The sequence below is a fragment of the Cajanus cajan genome, chromosome 6 (genome assembly GCF_000230855.2).
Source record: "Cajanus cajan strain Asha chromosome 6, NIPB_CcT2T_4, whole genome shotgun sequence".
NCBI lineage: Eukaryota > Viridiplantae > Streptophyta > Magnoliopsida > Fabales > Fabaceae > Cajanus > Cajanus cajan.
In genome coordinates, this window is record NC_138522.1 from 51356125 (window position 1) to 51375082 (window position 18958).

The following is an 18958-nucleotide window of genomic DNA, read 5'->3' on the forward strand; positions in this document are numbered from 1 at the left end:
AAGAAGCTTGAAAAGAAGCTCCGCACGGCTCAGCTAGTAATCCAATACCTATTCAGCTCCTTGAGACAACAAGGAACAGAGGAAAATGAACAATGGAGACAAAGAGAGTGAACAAGACAAAGTGAGAATGAAAGGGGAAGAAGTGAGAAAGGAAAGGAGGAGAGGGAGTGGGCTATGGGGTTTCACACACTCAATTCTGAAATTTCTCCCAATACAAATTGTACCTCAAAAACTTTTATGTACAAAATAACAACAGCCAAAGCGGAATTTTAGATTACCTAATTTTGAGTAAAATATTTCCCAAATTTATGATGACATGAAATAACTGGATCTTTTAATGACATGAAAAGAAAAAAAAAACTAAGAAAGTAATCCAGTCAATGTTTGTTGGTAATTTTTTTTTATTATCATTTATTCAAAGTAATTAAAAAAGATTAATTTTCATATAAAAAAAAAATCAGACTGACTAACTCCTGCTTTTTTTAGTGAAGTTCCCTCTCTCTTTCATTCTAAACACATTTCTTTCTTCTTACAACAAGACGTAGTTTGATATTTACAATACAAAATTAAAAACTTAAAAACTGACAAAAAGAATAAGAGTTAATCACCTATACATTGTCAGTGTAAAATTTTTTACACTGGCAACCAATCAGATCTGTTAATAGTGCCTCACTAATAACAGATCTAATTGGTTGCCAGTATAAAATTTTTTAGACTAACAGTATATAGGTGATTAACTCAAAAAATAAAGCCAAAATAATTAATTTACTGCAAAATCACAATAGTAAAATCACATCCACAAGTGCGACGCGTGAAACAACATTAAAGCTAATTAATATAAGAATCTGCAACAAATATTTATAAATAACATAACTTAACATTTATAAACAAATATAGCTCAAGACTCCTTGTTTGGTAAAATCTAAATTATTAAACATAAATACAGCTCAAGACCACTTAAACTTAATTGTGAAATCCCTTAAATAAAGCAAATGACCAATATAAATTAAATTGTTCTAACTATATAATTAAAGTATTACAACATTTTAAATTAAAGTAATTCTTCAAAGTAGTACAACATAAATTTAATTGTTTAAGTTATGATCATTATTCAAACAATCTTCATCTCTTTTTTTCTCAACTCAAATGTCAAGCTGCAAATAATATTAAATAAAAATAAATGTTAGAAATTGTTTAGTATTTATACTAAAATAAAATTAAATGTTTTGTTCAATTCATGGATTAACATATTTGTAAAGGATAAACTGGCCATCAAAATTAATCGACGTCAATTTTTTATTATTATTTTGAGCCAAATTTGACTCAATATAAAAAAATCTAAACTAATTTAATTAGTTTAGTTGAGATTCTCACATCTATCCATGAATAAAAACAGTAAACTCTAAACACTCTTAAATAAATCAACTATAATATCTTATTTTTATAATATCACAAGTGACTTTGACTCAAACACTTTCATCCAATTTAACTCATTGTGAAATTGTTTTAAACACTCATTAAGTAAAAGCATGTAAAACAATTATACTCAGTTTTATCCTATTTAACTTAACATGAGTCAGACACACTCCAATTAGTTTAATATGATGATTTTAAAATTTACAATATTTATTGTTTAAGTAATTAAAATTATTTAAAAATATATATTTTATATCCTTCAATGTTAAATACTTAAAATAAAAAAGTATGTTCGTATTAATTTAAACACCATGCACCAAATTAAACAGCACTCGCCTAAAATTGTGATAGAGTAATTTAGTGAAAGGCAAAATGTTATAGCAGCTGAAAATAAGAGAAGTATTGAAATATTTAGAGAGAAAATGCAGTAAAAATTGAAAATAATAATAAAATAACTTTACCAGGTCTTTCTGGGCGGGGAGACATTCTATTGGTGCATTACTTGCAAGATAGAAAAAACTGTTTGAACCAAAGCCAAAACAAGGAGAACAATTCCAGCAAATGAAACTGCAGCTTGCCAAGGAGTTTTACAATAATCACGCTTCAGAGTCGACTTCAAAGTATTACAAGGGTTTCTATAAAATTCATCCAACTCTTTGAAGATTTGATTGTAATTAGAATTTCTGCTTGATAGCGTAACATTTTTGCAAAGACCATTAAACATGTTAGCCACAGAATCAGCATCCTCTAGCCAGTTAATTAATATTTTCTTTTGAACCAGTTTATCCACATCTTCTCTCGTGTTTATAAGGAAGTCCATAATGTCAGCATAATCAGTAATGTAGGCTTCATCCGGATAGTGACATTGCTCCAAAGCTATCATATTCCTAAACAAAATTTCAGTCCAATCATGTACTACCAATTTCGGAATTTCAAGAACTCCTTTTGAAAATATCAAGCCTAGTAAGCACGTACTAGTACTGTCACTCTTTACCTTAATCTGCACTCCTGCTTTCGACAACTCAGTAAGACTAGGAAGTTGTGTCACGAATTCATTACTATGCCTAAGTGGTCGTGTTTCAGGAGGATGTTGCAGGTAAAAAGTTATTACGAGATCGGTAAAGTGCTTTATGCTTATATTATGAAAACTCAATCTGGATCTATTATAATATCCAAAATATTCAAACGAAGGCTTAAGAAATGAAGGGATATTAGACCTGTCGATGAAGAACTTATTAAACAGAGCCTGAAGAATAGAAAAAGGAAGCTGGTTCTCAAGTAACAACAAATCTAATCTTATCATAGAGTCCAACCATGGTTTTGAAAGACACACGTCCTCGCTTGACCATACTTTAGCATGGTATATGCAAAAGAGCTCAAGTATAAAACTGGAATCCACAAATATGATCTTCACCAGTTCCTCTTTACTGAATTCAAGGGTGTCTGAATAACAGCGGCGAACATGGGACTCCAAACCTTCTATGTAGCGTATCCAGCAATCCCAAGTTGTGTTGGTTCGTTGAAGAAAGGACTCGCAATAACTGAGTTTGTGTCTTTCCATGTTAAGGAGACGAGGATGGCGATTGTGGTGAAAAGGGCCGATAGAAACAACATTTGGAGTGTAAGCATCTTCTTTGTGTTTGCGAATAGGAAAGGGCACTCTGTAGATGCAACACTCCGCAGTTACAGGTGCCTCTGCCCCATTCAGCATCGCCTCAAAATCAATCGCATCCATCATTCTAGTCAACCAAAAATCAACATAGTTAAAGTGAAATAGAGTTCAGAAACAAAAATGAGTATAATCTAGATGGGGAATTATGACAGAGATTTCCAACTTTCTTTGGATTCGATTTCAAGATCTTAGCCAGAGAGTTCTTTCATTTTTTATTTTTTTTTACATAGGCATATCACCTTTAATATCCACCAACATGTGCCATATTTTGTACTATGATTGACCAAGACTTTGTCAATTAAAAGTGGACTGGATAGCTTGATCGGTCCCATCTAAGGGTAAGTGAATGAGCCAGCATACCAAAAATAAATAAATAAAGAGAAAATTTTTGTTTTGTAAAAAAGTAATTTAAATAGACAAATTTACTTAAAATATGTAAAATATATAAATGATCTAGTTTAAGTTTCATTTATATATTAATTTTTTATTAGTATAAGTGAAATTATATTTATAAAATAAACTAATAATAACAAACATTTTTTTAAATTTTTTTATGATAATATTAAAATCTTAAAAAAATCATTAAAAAACTTTAAATTTAAAATTTTAATATAATTTATATTTTTATTTATTTAATATTAAAAAAAGGATGAGCTAGCGGCTAGCCCTCTCTGGCCTGTGACCGACCAATGTTTTGGTGGGAGTGGTGGCTTGACTGCTGAGTTTAATCGTTTTATCATCTCTAACTATAACGTTTTTATAATTACATTCAAATCCATAAAATGATATAAATATAAATTATTTAAAATTTAAAACATAAATTATAATAAATAGGTGCTCCTATTATAATTCGAGAACTTATAAGGTAAATTAAAAAAATATCTTAATGGAGTTTAAATGTATTAAATTTGAGCATAAATATTTGTAATTCTTAATACCAAAATTAATCTTTGACTAAATTGTATTTTTATTCTTTCTATTTTTATTGGTCTGCAATTTTAGTCACTTTATTTTAAAATAAAAGCATTTAATTTTTATAATTTTAAAAATATAAAATTTTGATTTTTCTATCCACAACTACTAATTGTTATGTTTTAAAGTTCACTCATATTTAAGTGATGTGACATTCAGTAACATGACATTTAAAAATAAAAAAATTAAAAAAACATGTAAAATAATATTTTTATTAATAAAATAAATACTAATCACTCATAAAATTAGATATACAAACAATAATTTTTTTGTATATTATTTTTAATTCTTATTGTTAAGTTAAAATACGATCTTGGATCCCTCAAGTTTAGAATTTTAATGCTAATAAATAAAATATTTTTATAAGAAAAATGTCTTCAAAAGCGTATTTGAAAATATTTATTAGATAATGTGTAAAACACATATATCTATAAGAGAATGTAAATCAGACGAAAGATATCGTCTGTCTCATATACATTAAATACTTATTATTTATTGAGACTAACAATAATAACTTCATGGATGCTTCATTCCTTAATATAAGATTATATTGAAACTCACAAATATGTTAAAAATAAAAAAAAAATCATACTTTTTTTCAAGTCCAAGGACAAAGATCCTAAAATCACAAAGAAAAACAAATAAAGTCACTGTTGTTACTGCACTGTTTTGACATTATTTCTGCAAGCTCCGTTTGGTATGAAAAATTGATAAGTAGTCTTATTGGTCACATAAGAGGTATCATTCGGTGAAATGCATTTAATATTCACATTAAATGAACCGAATGGTTACCTTCCATATATAACAAGGAAATATGTTGAAGACAGACAAAACAAACTTGTGAGTTAGATTCAAAGTGTTGCAATGGTTTTGTTCTCCAAGCTATATATAAGAAGACTCAAAGTTCAAGAAAGATGAGATGCGTAATATATAGAGAAGACTTGTATAAAAAGAAACACTCTTTGTAAATTTATTCTTTCTTGTGAAAAACTTACTTCTCTAATATTGGTTGTATAACATATAAGAGAGATGAATACAATATTTGTGTAACCTTCATAATCATTGTTATAAGGTTGAATTTGGAGAGATTTGTCTGAAAAAGAATACTTGTTTTGAGCCTGGGGAGAGTTGACTGTAAAAGAATATTTGGTTGTTAAGCCTGGAGAGACTTGTTGTTAAAAAAATACTTGGATAGTTGCTTGAAGAGGAAAGTCAAAGAATACTTAGGGTTGAGCCAAAAGTGACTTATTGAAGGAATACTTGTATCTTTGTTTAAAGACAATGAAACTCATTTGGTTGGATTGAGAACTTGATGTAGTCTCAGTGATTGAGACAAATCAATATAAAAATACTCAGTGTTCTATCCAATTGCTCTCCGCATTTCATCTGATAGCGTTACTACTTCACTATAAAAAATATATGAGTTTATGATACATGTGACACCCTCTACTCCAACATACATGTACAATAATTATTAAAACATATTCTCTAGGTAATAAAATATTTTGAATCAAAATAATGATTCCACTAATATAAGAGTAGAGAATTCACATTCATGAACGTAAATCTTGGTCAAATGCAAAATTTACAAGAAAATGAAACATGAGTTTTTCTAAAACAAAATAACAATAATGAAATCCTAAACTAAGCCCAACTATGCCCAGATGTCACATATCCTATCAGAGCACATCCAACTGAAGCCTAAGCCTCATCACCAACATCCTCATGTTGATGATCACCTGCAACACAATTTAAAAACATACAAAGAGCAACAAGGGAGTGAGAAACACCTCACTCAGGTTCAAGTGTAGAAATAAAAGTTAGACAACACACACACAACAAATGTGAGACCCCCCGTAACCCCCCTTTTTTTTCTCTCTTTTCTCCTTTCCTTCACTTTGCTCACTCTCACTCTCGTTATTCACTTTTTTCTCTCCTGGTTGCCTTGGTTCCACTTCCTCTGGATTCTTGGGTGTGTAGGTGCTGATTTTTGTGATTGGAAGCTAGCTGAAGTTCTTATTCCCGCTGATCTCCGTCCGTCTTTCATCTTCTTCTCGTTTTTCTCTTCCTGGAGCTCGGATTCTTCACACCGAAGTAAGGGAAGCTAGTTCTTTTTTTGCTGGATTGTGTGGAAATGAGTTCAGAAACTCATGAGGGGTTTGATGTTGGATGATTATGGATGAGATTGATGAAAAATGGATTTTTCCGGGGTTTCGAGGTTTGGGTGAAAAATTTGGGATTTTAATTGATTTGAGGTTGCATGTTGGAAATGAGGTGCTTTTATTGATGTTTGATGGAAGTGTAAACTTTTGGATGGTTTGCATGTTGGTTTCCTGGTGTTTTTCTCAGGTTTTGATGAAATTTTCGAAGTAGGTAAGGGTTCCTGTTTGAATTTGCACCGGGCGCAGTTCTTCGCACCGGGCGTGATTTGAAATGGGAAATTCCTGGGTAAATCACGCCGGGCGTGGGGAGAACCACGCCGGGCTCAATAGACCTCTGTAGGTCTCTGGTTGAGAATTGCGCCGGGCGCGATTTTGATGCGCCGGCCGTGCATTTGATTTTCAGAATTTGACTTTATAGTCTTCGTGAAAGTTGTATCCTTGGATGTTAGATTTCCAATGGTGCTGGAATAACCCAAAAAGGAGTTTTAGAACTCTAGATATGGCTGTTTTAGTGAAGAGGGGTCGAGTTGCTAGCTTTGTTTATAGCTGTTGCGGTTTTTATCATTTTTAACAAGGTAGATGAAGGAATTATGACTTGGTGTCTTCTTAAGAGTTGTAGGAAATCTTCTTATCTTTCATGTGAGATAAGGATGAGCATGGTAGGAGTAGTATAACTCCTGATGCGCTATTTTCTGTGAAGGTTGCCATTTCACATTTAGTGATTTGGTTAAGTTGAAACTTGTTTTAGGTGTTTAGGTTGATTGGTGTTATTTGGGTGGTAATTTGACAAGATAGATGAGTTGTAAATAAGATGGATGAGCTGTATTATGTGTTGAATATGTTGTATGTTGTATATTGTAAAGTTGTTGATCATGTTGTTGATAATGTTGTTTATGCTGATTAATGCTGTTAATGCCGTATGATGAAAAGCTGAGCTGTGTTGAATGTTGTTGAGCTGAGTGATGATTTTGATGTGCTGTGAGATGTTTATGCTACATTATTGATGTTAAGCTATATTTGATGTATATTGATGTGCTGTAAGTTGTTTAGCTGTATTGGATGTTGAAACTTGCTGATAAATGCTGTTTTAGGCTGTGCTAAGTTGAAATTGATGAATATGTTGTACATACTAGATGATAATGCTGAATAATGATGTTAAGCCGAAATAGATGTGTATTGCCGTGCTAAGCTGGGCTATTAGTGATGATTTTTGAATGCTGAATTATAATATTACTGTACTATGAACTGTTGAGCTGAGTTGTGAGTAGTAAGCTGTGTTGTATACTACTTAGCTGTGCTGTATGTTGATTTCCTGTGCTGATGATGTGAGATGTATGCTGTTATTGCTGAATGTTGTATTTTAAGCTGATTTTGTTAAGTTGATTGATGTGTTGATTTGATGTGCTGATAGGGGTAGCTGTTTACTATTCATATATTTATATATGTATATTATTTCTTTTCACTAACTTACCCTTTGTTGTTTCCATGTGGTTTGGACTGCGAAGATCATACTATGTATGGGAGCAGAGCAGGGTTAGGTTGGTGTGCTGAGGAGAGTCAGTAGCTGGCAGATGGCGGTTGATTCTCTTTGTAGTTGTATTTAGCTACTTAGTTAGCATTTGCTGGATGTATTTTGTAAACTCTGGTTCTAGACAGATTTGGACCTTGTATATATATATATATATATATATATATATATATATATATATATATTCTAGATCCTATATGTATATATTTGTTCGTTTCTGTGTAGTACTCGGGTGTGCTATGTTGTGTGTATTGACCAGACGGGTCGTTACAACAAACATAATATAAGACACAAGCACAAATCACATATAAACAATACACATACACAATTAGTATCACATGCACATTCATCTATCATGCAATGATGTCATGGACTCGACTCATAAATGCATGCATGTGGCGCCAATCACATGTTTCATAATCACATATCACGTGATATGTTGTCGAAGCAACACACCTGGAGTAGTCTAGGAGTACATGCTGACTCAATTGTGCACTCTTAACTAGAAGGATGTACTGCTAGGGTCTCGTCGGGATAGCGAAGCCGTGCAAGATACGTCCCATGCACACAAATGGGCAGAACTGGGCCTTCCAAACCTCATTATCTCCTAGGACTCCTCCAAGATGTTTCATACTTGTATCAGACTAACTAACTCCTGCTTTTTTTTAGTGAAGTTGTCTCTCTCTCTTTCGTATTTATAAAATTATTGAAGGAATAAAACAGTGACTTTTATTTATTTATTTATTTTTTGTTGCATTATTTTTAGAAATTGTGATGTAGATAAATAAAGGTATTGTCCTACAGTAAAAAATATTTTCTTTACGAAATGCAGACCAGAAGCTCAACTCTCTTATCAGTAAAAATTTATAATCAATCGTCTCATAATCAAATAATTAGATAAATTATTCATTTAGAGAATGTGTTAGAAGTATTTTTACCCATCATTTTAGTTGTCTTTAAAGAAAAAAATTGTTTGCAAAAAAATAAAATAAAATAAGATGATTAGAATATCACTTTAAATTTGTAAACAATTTTTCCCTGAAAAATAAGTTTTTTATTTGAATATTTAAAATTTATTATTATTTTTCAACCAATTTTTTTCTCCTACAATAGATAAAATTAAGCTGATTTTTGTATTATATCTAAATGCAAAAAATATCTCAAAATCACTTTTTAATATTCTAATTATAATTAATTATAACAATAAATCAATTATTAAAATAATATAAGGTTCACAGTTTCCCCAAACACAGTTTCTTCTAACTGCTAAAGTTTCAAATTCTAATATACTTCATTCAACTTATAATTTAAATAATCTTTTGAGATTCAAATTCTCTCTCGCTAAATATTTATGAAAAATGATACATCTCTAAAACTAAGACTTCGAAATATCTTTGGACGAGTGTATCAATTAACAAGCTAAATATAAATAATTATTTTAAAGTGTATTAGTTAACAATCGTTAATTTTTTATGCTTTCGGAGGAAGTGTCGACTACTTCTTTAAGAAGCAATTGCATCTCTCATCTAGCACCATCCGGTAAACCTTGAACCCTCAAGTAATAATTGCAACATAGTATTGAAAAAAAGAGAAAATTTGATTAATGATTTAGATTTTTGTAAGAGTGAAAATATGTTGGAGAAAATTTGATTAATGGTTAATTTCTTTATATTCTTTTACTTATATTACTAGTATTTTAGTCTAAATATTTATTATATGTAACTATTACCTATAACAAATATATACCAATAAATATTATATTTAAATTTGTATAAATAAATATTTTTAATCTTATAAATTATATTTTGAATTTAAGATAAATATTTTATATTACAATATAAGATTATTTTTAGTTATTAATTTATTTTAAAATATTAAAATTTAATTATAAATAAAAAATTAAATTAGTTAAGAAATTATAAAAATCTATAAAAATACTTCTGTAAAAAAAAATAACACCTAAAAAGAAAGTTGTTGGAATGTAAAATATTCAGTAATTAAGAGTTAAAAGTAATAAAAGGTATTCTTTAACAAATTTCAATATAATTTGTATATATATTTTAATTTAAAAAATAGCAAATTAGACTAGAAAAAACATTTTCCCGCCAATTTTGGTCTAGGGTCAAATTATTTGGCGTGGATTCGGAACCGTGAAGCAATTCCAACGCTCACTCGACACCCTCGCCGCTTGTGACTGTCGCTGAGAGAAGAAAGAAAACTATGGAAATTTATCGTTCTCAGCAGTAACTTCTTACCCTTTTTAATGATCTAGGATTGGCGGGATTTGGGTTTTTCCCAATACACCCCCTCATGCCTATGAGGCATGCATCAATGGTGGGTGGCCCATTTTTAAAGTGGATCTAAATGGCTTTGATACCATGTTAGAATAGTGGATTAAGCCTAACTCAACTCTACAAAACCGGCTTGTAAGGTGAGGGTTGTTTTCCACTTATATACTATTCAACTGTCTAATCTCTAGTCGATGTGGGACTTGGGTATCACTATTAGGCTTGGTACGTGGATAAATGGTGGGTGACCCTTTTTATCCACGTACCAAGTCCAATAGTGATGGACGTGAGGGGGTGTATTGGGAAAAACCCAAGTCCCACATCGACTAGAGATGTGGAAAGCAACCCTCACCTTACAAGCCGGTTTTGTAAGGTTGAGTTAGGCTTAATCCACTATTCTAACATCTTCGGCTTCTTCCAATTCAAGAGATCTGCTTCATATCCCCTCTGTCTTCGTGCTTAGGGTTTCAAGAGATCTGCTTCATATCTCCTCTATCTTCGTGCTTAGGGTTTTGGATAATCTTCTATGCTTTTAACTGTGTCTGCTGCTCCCTATATATATGTTAGATTTAAGAAACGAATGTATTATTGAAGTGAAGCCTGAAATCTGCAAGTGATTTGTGTTTTTATAGTGTATTAAATTAGTCGCGAAATTGTGTGTTTGCATGCGTTTCTTCGCATTTTTCAAGTTTTGTAGTTCGTTTTTTATGGATATTAATATTTTGTTGCAGTTCTCAAGGGGATTTCTGATGGTTTGTCGCGGGGAAAGAAACCTGACGAAATGGAAAATTTGGTAAAATGCTGGATCTGATGATGTTGATTTGTTAGTTTTTCACTGTCTGATGGGTTGTTTCTATGTGAACCTTTTTTGTACAGGTAAAGGACCTGTGGAAAGTGAATATGAGACACCAACACGCATCTGAGGTTCCAAACAAGGATATTATATCTCATTTTGTTATTCGTTTGGTGTATTGTAGAACGTAAGAGCTCTCCCTCTTTCTCTCTCTCTCTTATGCCTTACTATTTTACTGTTGTTCCTTGCTATTGAAAAGAGTCCTCAGTTGTTTGACAAATAAAGCCTGATCAAAATAAATGGAAGATTACTAAAATTGAATAATTTGGTAATGATGATATTGAGAGTTTAAGACCGGTGACACCAATTACATGCATTGATCAGATTTTGTACTTATGCATTAATCCTGAATGATGCTTGGCCTGGACCAAAGCAAGGAAAAAATTCGGATTAGTGAAGTCATAAGAAAACCTAATTATGTTTCTAAATTATTCCATCTATACTAAATATACTAAAATTCATAATGCCTGTTTTCCCAGGGAGGACCTGAGGAAATGGTTTCTTTCTATGGAATCCGCACTCTTTCGATACCGTTTTCGTCTTCTGAAAGCTGAAGCTCAGGTAAAATCTGCCCATACTATATTGTTTTTGTATTTCAATTTAGGTTCTTACTCATCATAAACTTTTCTTATGAGTGCACAGAGGGCAGTCATGGATGAATTTGACCTTCCTTACAGGGCTGTTAGCAATGTGGAATTTGAGGTAGTCACATGTCATTTGTTATAATTGATTTGCTTTTGACTATTGTATCTAAATGTTTCTTAGAAGGTGATTTTTGCAAAAGTAATTTAGTTCTGATACCTTAGTACCTAAAGAAATGACAATTCTGTTTTCCTGAGCATAAAAGAGAAATTGGGACAAGTTGCACGTTCTATGGGTCAGCCTTCACCCACTGGTAGGAGCACATTGCTTTCTTTTTTCAATGACCAATTACCATATTGGTATCGATCAGCAGAAATGATTTGCATGCACCTTGCTAGATTATCTTTTTGAATGAATAGGTATATAACTAGTTGTTGCTACCTAAGAGCTAAATCACATCTTTCCTTCTGCTTTTTTTAGTATTTGTTTAGTATCTAAATCCACTACTAAGCTGTCAGTTGCATGGGTTAATTTATTAAAAAATAGAGATCTTGGGTTACAGGTGCCTCTGCCCCATTCAGCATCGCCTCAAAATCAATCGCATCCATCATTCTAGTCAACCAAAAATCAACATAGTTAAAGTGAAATAGAGTTCAGAAACAAAAATGAGTATAATCTAGATGGGGAATTATGACAGAGATTACCAACTTTCTTTGGATTCGATTTCAAGATCTTAGCCAGAGAGTTCTTTCATATTTTTTTTTACGTACGCATACCACCTTTAATATCCACCAACATGTGCCATATCTTGTACTACGATTGACCAAGACTTTATCAATTAAAAGTGGACTGGATAGCTTGATCGGTCCCATCGAAGGATACGTGAATGAGTCAGCATACCAAAAAAAAAAAAATAAAGAGAAAAATTTTTGTTTTATAAAAAAAAATTTAAATAGACAAATTTACTTAAAATATGTAAAATATATAAATGATCTAGTCTAAATTTCATTTATATATTAATTTTTTATTAGTATAAGTGAAATTATATTTATAAAATAAACTAATAATAACAAACATTTTTTTTAATTTTTTTATATGATAATATTAAAATCTTAAAAAAATCATGAAAAAACTTTAAATTTAAAATTTTAATATAATCTATATATTTATTTATTTAATATAAAAAAAGGATGAGCTAGCGGAATATTATAACCTCCCGACTTTCTTTCGATTCAATTTCAAGTTTTTAGCGAAAGTTCTCAGAAAAAAAAATGAAGAGAAAAGAAAGAGAAGAAAAATGTAAGGAAATATACAGAAATAGACTAGAAATAAAGATTGCTTGATAAGAAGAAAACAAAAGAGAAATTGACTGAAAATTGATTATTTTAATAAATAATTTTGTTTAAAATAAATAAATAGTTTATTATTGTTGTTTAAATAAACAAATATATTTTTATAAATAATTTTATTTAAAATAATAAATATTTTTTTTTATATTTATTATTATAATTATATTATTTTAATGAATAAATATAATATTCATAAATAAATTTCTTTTAAAATATAAATGAAAGTTGTTTTTTTTTATATTATTATATTTATTTATTTATATTTTTATATATATTTTATATATACTAATATATAAAGAGAATATCATTTTTAGTAATTACCTTGGTTTTCACTTTTTTTTATTTTATCATTATACTCTTTTATTTTAAAAAAATTAGAAAAATTATTTTTTAATCAAATTTAAGAACTTGAAATTAATGGATTAATCATACTACCAGTTAGATCAATATATTTTTATTATTTTATTCTTGTTTTTATTTTATCTTTAATAAAGGCATGAAGTGCCTTGATGCCACTAGTATGTATAAAGAGAATACATTTTGATAACCACCTTTTTTATTTCTATTTTTGTATTGGACACCATTATTCTTAGATTTAACAATCATCTTTCAAAATTTCTTCAAAAATAAATCTACACCTATTATAAAGGGGATAAAATCTAGTACCACCTTTTTATTTTAATTTTTATATTAGACACTATTATCCCTAAATTTATATTATTTTTAAAAATAAATATATAGAGGCATAAAGTGCCTATTTTCCTACTTGTATTATATAAAGAGGGATTCTTTACTTCAAGAATAAGCTTATATAGATTTATTCTATTTAATAACTCGTGTTCTACATTAAATTTTAATGATTCAACCATTAAATTGAAAATTCTTAATGTATAGATCAAGTTTGCAAATTTTTAAAAGATTTAAAGATCATTTGATATTTTATTTTATTAATTCAAATCAACGTATAAAATGATTTTACGATTGTCCTTCCATTTGAATTAATAAAATGAAGTATCAAATGATTTTCAAATATTTTAAAATTTTCTAAACTTGATATATATTTTAAGAATTTTAAATTCAAAAGTTGGATTCTTGAATTTTAATGTAGAGTATGAATTATTGAAACAGAGTAAGTCTTGATAAACTTAAACGAATCCCTCCTCATTTTATATATTATATATAATATAATCATCCCTTTATTTTTAAATATAGTAAATAAAAATTATATTTATTATTATTAGGAGTATTATTTAATAATAGCGGGATCAAGATACTTCATACCTCTAACAGTTACATAAATAGGATATTAAATAGTTGCAGGTAATTATTTAGAGAGAGGATATAAGAATTTTTTTTTTTTTTTTTACATTCAAAAGATATAATAATCTACTAAAAAGTGGAATAAAAAATGGTTACTTACCTTGATATCCCTTTTATAATAGGTATAAATTATCTTTATTTTTTTTAAATTTTTTTTTTAACTAACTTCCCTATACCCCTTAAAAAAAAACTTTCCCATACACTTCTCCTCATTTTATAGGATTTTATTTTTTTTTATTTTTTTTGCGTAAGTCTCACAAAAAACTCCACATACTTCTCAATTCTCTTTTACCAACTAATTATAATTTTTTAACTTTTACATATTTCTTCTCTCTTTCCTACTTTTTTTCTCAGCTTCTCATTTTACAAACATACCGTAAATATCAACAATCTAATATGCATGCGTACGTAATTGCACTACCTCTCGCTAGCTATCCCTCTTATCTCTCTATTGAAATCCTGATAATTAGCCATTCAGATGCAATCATGCATGCAACAAACTGGATGAAAACGAATGCTAGGGACTTATTCCTCATGCAAGTTGTTTAAATTCTGGTTTGAGTATAAAATATATAGAGAGAAATGCTAGGATTGGTGGGTTTATTTCCCGGATAACACAAAGATTGGTAAGTCTCACTGTCTCATGAATCTCTCTCTCCATCTCCTATTTTATGATTTTTAATAGATTGTAATTAATGAGAGAAAATATATTAAAAAAAGTGTGTTACTAACACTCCTTTAAAAATAAATTATATTAAAAAAAACACTCACTTTGTAGTAATAAAAAAAATTCAATCATCCATGCTATTAGCATCTATAAATCAAGTTAATAAAATAATGTGATTAAATAAATTTAATTTAAAATAAATAATTCTAAATTATCTAATTCTTGTTAATTAATATTCTTATTTATTAATAGAGGAAATTATCATTTTGATCCTAAATTTAGAAGGTGTTTTCGTATTAGTACCTAAAATATTATTGGTGGATATATATTAAATATGCGTATGTAAAGAAGAAGAAAAAAAACTCTTGCTAAAATCTTGAAATTGAATCCAAAGAAGGTCGGTAATCTCTGTCATAATTCTCCATCTAGATTATACTCATTTTTGTTTCTGAACTCTATTTCACTTTAACTATGTTGATTTTTGGTTGACTAGAATGATGGATGCGATTGATTTTGAGGCGATGCTGAATGATGAATGCGATTGATTTTGTTTCTTGAGCTTTCGTTTGAATATTTTGAATATTTCAATAGATCCAACTTGAGTTTTGATAATATTAGCATAGAGCACTTTACTGATCTAGTAAGAACTTTTCACTTGCAACATCCTCATCAAACACGACCACTACGGCATAATAATGAATCAGTGACACAACTTCCTAGTCTTACTGAGTTGTCGAAAGCAGGAGTGCAGATTAAGGTAAAGAGTGACAGTACTAGTACGTGCTTACAAGGCTTGATATTTTGAAAAGAAGTTCTTGAAATTCCGGAATTGGTAATGGAAGATTGGACTGAATTTTTGTTTAGGAATGTGGTAGCTTTGGAACAGTGTTACTATCCATATGAATCCTACATTATTGACTATGCTGAGATTATGGACTTCCTTATAAACACGAGGGAAGATGTGGATAAACTAATTCAAAATAAAATATTAATTAACTAAATTTTACGCTTATCAAGTAGAAATTCTGATTACAATCAAATCTTCAAAGAGTTGAATGAATTTTATAGAAACCCTTGTAATATTTTGAAGTCGACTCTGAGGCATGATTATTGTAAAACTCCTTGGCAAGCTGCAGTTTCATTTGCTGGAATTGTTCTCCTTAGCAAGTGGGGGAAAACAATTCTTAATTGTTGGTAAAAAAAAAAAAGCTGATTCAGTAGTTTTCGCTTTGGTTCAAACAGTTTTTTCTATCTTACAAGTAATGCACTAATAGAATGTCTAAATATTTTCTCTCTAAATATTTCAATACTTTTCTTATTTTCAGCTATTATAACATTTTGTCTTTTACTAAATTACTCTATCACAATATTAGGCGTGTGCTTTTTTAATTTGGTGCATGGTATTTAAATTAATACGTACATACTTTTTTATTTTGACATTGAAGGATATAAAATATATATTTTTTAATAATTTTAATTACTTAAACAATAAATATCGTAAATTTTGAAATAATCATATTAAACTAATTTGAGTGTGTCTGAGTCATGTTAAGTTAAATAGGATAAAACTGAGTATAATTGTTTTACATATTTTTTACTTAATGAGTGTTTAAAACAATTTCACAATGAGTTAAATAGGATGAAAGTATTTGAGTCAAAGTCACTTGTGATGTTATAAAAATAAGATATTATAGTTGATTTATTTAAGAGTGTTTAGAGTTGACTGTTTTTATTCAAATGGATAGATGTGAGAATCTCAACAAAACTAATTAAATTAGTTTATAATTTTTTTTGGTTGAGTCAAATTCGACCCGAAGTAAAAAAATTTGACGTTGATTAATTTTAATGACCAATTTATCCTCAACAAATATATCAATCCATGAATTGAACAAAACATTTAATTTTAGTACAAATACTAAACAATTTCTAATATTTATTTTTATTTAATATTATTTGTAGGTTGACATTTGTGTTGAGGAAAAAAAAAAGACATGAAGATTTTTTGAATAATGATCATAACTTAATAAACAATTTAATTTATATTGATCATTTGCTTTATTTAAGGGATTTGACAATTAAGTTTAAGTGGTCTTGAACTGTATTTATGTTAATAATTTAGATTTTATCAAACAAGGAGTCTTGAGCTATATTTGTTTATAAATGTTAATTTATGTTATTTATAAATATTTGTTTCAGATTCTTATATTAATTAGTCTTTTATTTACATTTACTTTTTTAGACGATATTGTATATGTTTATATTTTAAAATAAAAAATATGCGCTGAATGTTGTTTAAATATGTTAAAGAGAAATGAGAGATGCAACTAGACACCTAGCTAATGCCTATTTTTCTGTAGTCTGGAGCTTTAATGTTGTTTTTCGCTATATTTAACTTCAAAGCTGAAGTATTCTCGCAACGCACTGTGGATGTGATTTTACTATTGTGATTTTGGAGTAAATTAATTATTTTGGCTTTATTCCTTTTGTCAGTTTTTAATTTTGTTGATAACAAGCTATGTCTTGGATTGTAAGAAGAAAGAAATGTGATTTGAACGCGAGAGAATATTTCACTAAAGAAACAAGAGTTAGTCAATCTTTTTTAGTTACTTTGTGTTCCTGTGTTAGGATACAAACTCTAATTATCCTTGTTGTAGTAGGTCTGGTCCTAGTTCTCGGTCTTTTCGTTCAATCCGGGCGGTCCGAAGCGAGAGGGGGGGGGGGGTGCCTGCAAAGACACTCCAACGCTCAAGTAAGTACTCGGCGTAATAAATGCGGTAGGTCAAAAGTAGTTACGTACCTCTCAGGAGTTCTATTTATAGGTGTTCGTGTTGGGCCGTGATTATGGGTTGGGCCCCGGGAAATTAGGGGACTGATCCGAAGTTTATGCTAATTAATTTATCCGTAATTAAGCCGGTAATGACGTTGACCTTGGCCGACCGTACCGATAAGTTCCGTACATTCGTGTGGGGTCGGTGGTGTCGGGTACTCGGCAGGTTTGGGTACGCAAAGCGTTCGGATTGCTCGGCCTAGTCGGCACCATACGGTATACAACCCCCTCAGCGTCAAGGATAGAAAAGATGAAGACGATAAAGAAAACTTAGCCATTGAACGCCTGGTGTTCGGTCCCGGCCTTATTTCTCGCGAGGCCTGAATTCGGGGGGGGGGGGGGGTTTAATCTCCTGAAGTAACGTTGCACCGAGCTCTCGGCGTCGATGAGCCGAACCCTCCTTGGATTACGCGTTGTGAAATCGACGCGTGGACTCCGATGGAGGGTTCCTAGAGTTGACAAGGTGGCCTGGAAATCATGCCGAGATTTCTAATAGAAGTGGCCTGAAAATGCCCAAATTTGAGGTCGTGTCGTGGCCTTTTTAGATGTTGGGAGCCGATACCGAGACCGCCGAGATGAGTGGGCCTCAAATGTTGGAATTAATTGTTGTGCCGAGACCTCATTGTGTGTTGAAGGTCGTGCCGAGGTTGAAAAGAGTGTGACTTGCCACGTTGGCCTTGGCGGTTACAGGCCCAACGGTTATTTAATCTGGACCGTTGGATGTTCTAGATCGAACGGTCCCGGTCTTGCTGAGGCTTTTCACCTTCCCCGTTTACCTCACCTATAAATAGGGGGGGTGAGAATTTACTTGCTGTAAATTCTCTGAGCTCTCTCGTAATCAGATTCGACCGAGCTAACTGAGTAAGGTAAATTTTGTATTTGTTATTTTTTAGCAATAAATGGATAGGGGATATTCCTCGGCAAGGAGTTGGACGTCCTCGGAGAGTTCGGACACTAATTCAAGTAGAGAGGGGTCGGGGTCAAGTGAAATATCTAGGTTGCCGCCTCTGCAGTGCGAGGTAGTGTTTCCTTCCGACCGCCCCGAGCCAGAAGATAGTGGGGATGAGGTGGTTGAGATCTCGCCACCGCCGAATCTGGGTGTGGCTCTGGCGCGAGCTGTCGAAGTTGACAAGAGGGGGGTGAGTTCGGTCGGGGTAGGGCCTGCCAACGTGGAGATTCAGGGGGGTGTAATGGAAGTGATCGGTGGTGGTCGAGGTAAACGTAAGGTCACTTCGAGACCTAAGCCGAGAGCGAGGATTGAATATGGCTCTCTGGAGATGCCGGGGTATGAATGGGTAGACGGAGAGGTCGGCATATATTTC

The 18958-nt window shown here is 31.1% G+C and overlaps 2 protein-coding genes and 1 pseudogene across 6 annotated transcripts; 2 read left to right on the plus strand and 1 right to left on the minus strand.

The window, feature by feature from the left end:
- Positions 1-346: 346 nt before the first annotated feature.
- LOC109792194 (UPF0481 protein At3g47200) lies at positions 347-12252 on the minus strand. Of its 3 annotated transcripts, none has more exons than XM_083077555.1 (2): positions 1878-3314; positions 347-1154 (listed from the first exon to the last, which is right to left on the minus strand). In XM_083077555.1, exon 1 carries the CDS (start codon positions 3152-3154, stop codon positions 1904-1906), a length of 1251 nt encoding a protein of 416 aa, XP_082933681.1. In that variant the 5' UTR covers positions 3155-3314; the 3' UTR covers positions 347-1154; positions 1878-1903. The 3 variants fall into 3 exon arrangements, with proteins under 3 accessions (XP_082933681.1, XP_082933680.1, XP_082933679.1); XM_083077554.1 differs by lacking the exon at positions 347-1154 and adding an exon at positions 12178-12252 and having other exon boundaries at positions 1902-3155; XM_083077553.1 differs by lacking the exon at positions 347-1154 and having other exon boundaries at positions 1902-3155; positions 3252-3338.
- On the plus strand, positions 9626-12279 carry LOC145959132 (putative DNA primase large subunit). 3 transcript variants are annotated; one of them, XM_083077557.1, is made up of 5 exons: positions 9626-10084; positions 10770-10831; positions 10915-11018; positions 11371-11452; positions 11534-12279. In XM_083077557.1, the coding sequence occupies exons 2-5, from the start codon at positions 10820-10822 to the stop codon at positions 11615-11617; spliced, it is 282 nt and encodes a 93-aa protein (XP_082933683.1). In that variant the 5' UTR covers positions 9626-10084; positions 10770-10819; the 3' UTR covers positions 11618-12279. The 3 variants fall into 3 exon arrangements, with proteins under 3 accessions (XP_082933683.1, XP_082933684.1, XP_082933682.1); XM_083077558.1 differs by lacking the exon at positions 9626-10084 and adding an exon at positions 10143-10671; XM_083077556.1 differs by lacking the exon at positions 9626-10084 and having other exon boundaries at positions 10697-10831.
- A 2500-nt stretch (positions 12280-14779) lies between these two features.
- Positions 14780-16493, plus strand: LOC109792200 (UPF0481 protein At3g47200-like; annotated as a pseudogene).
- Positions 16494-18958: the final 2465 nt, after the last annotated feature.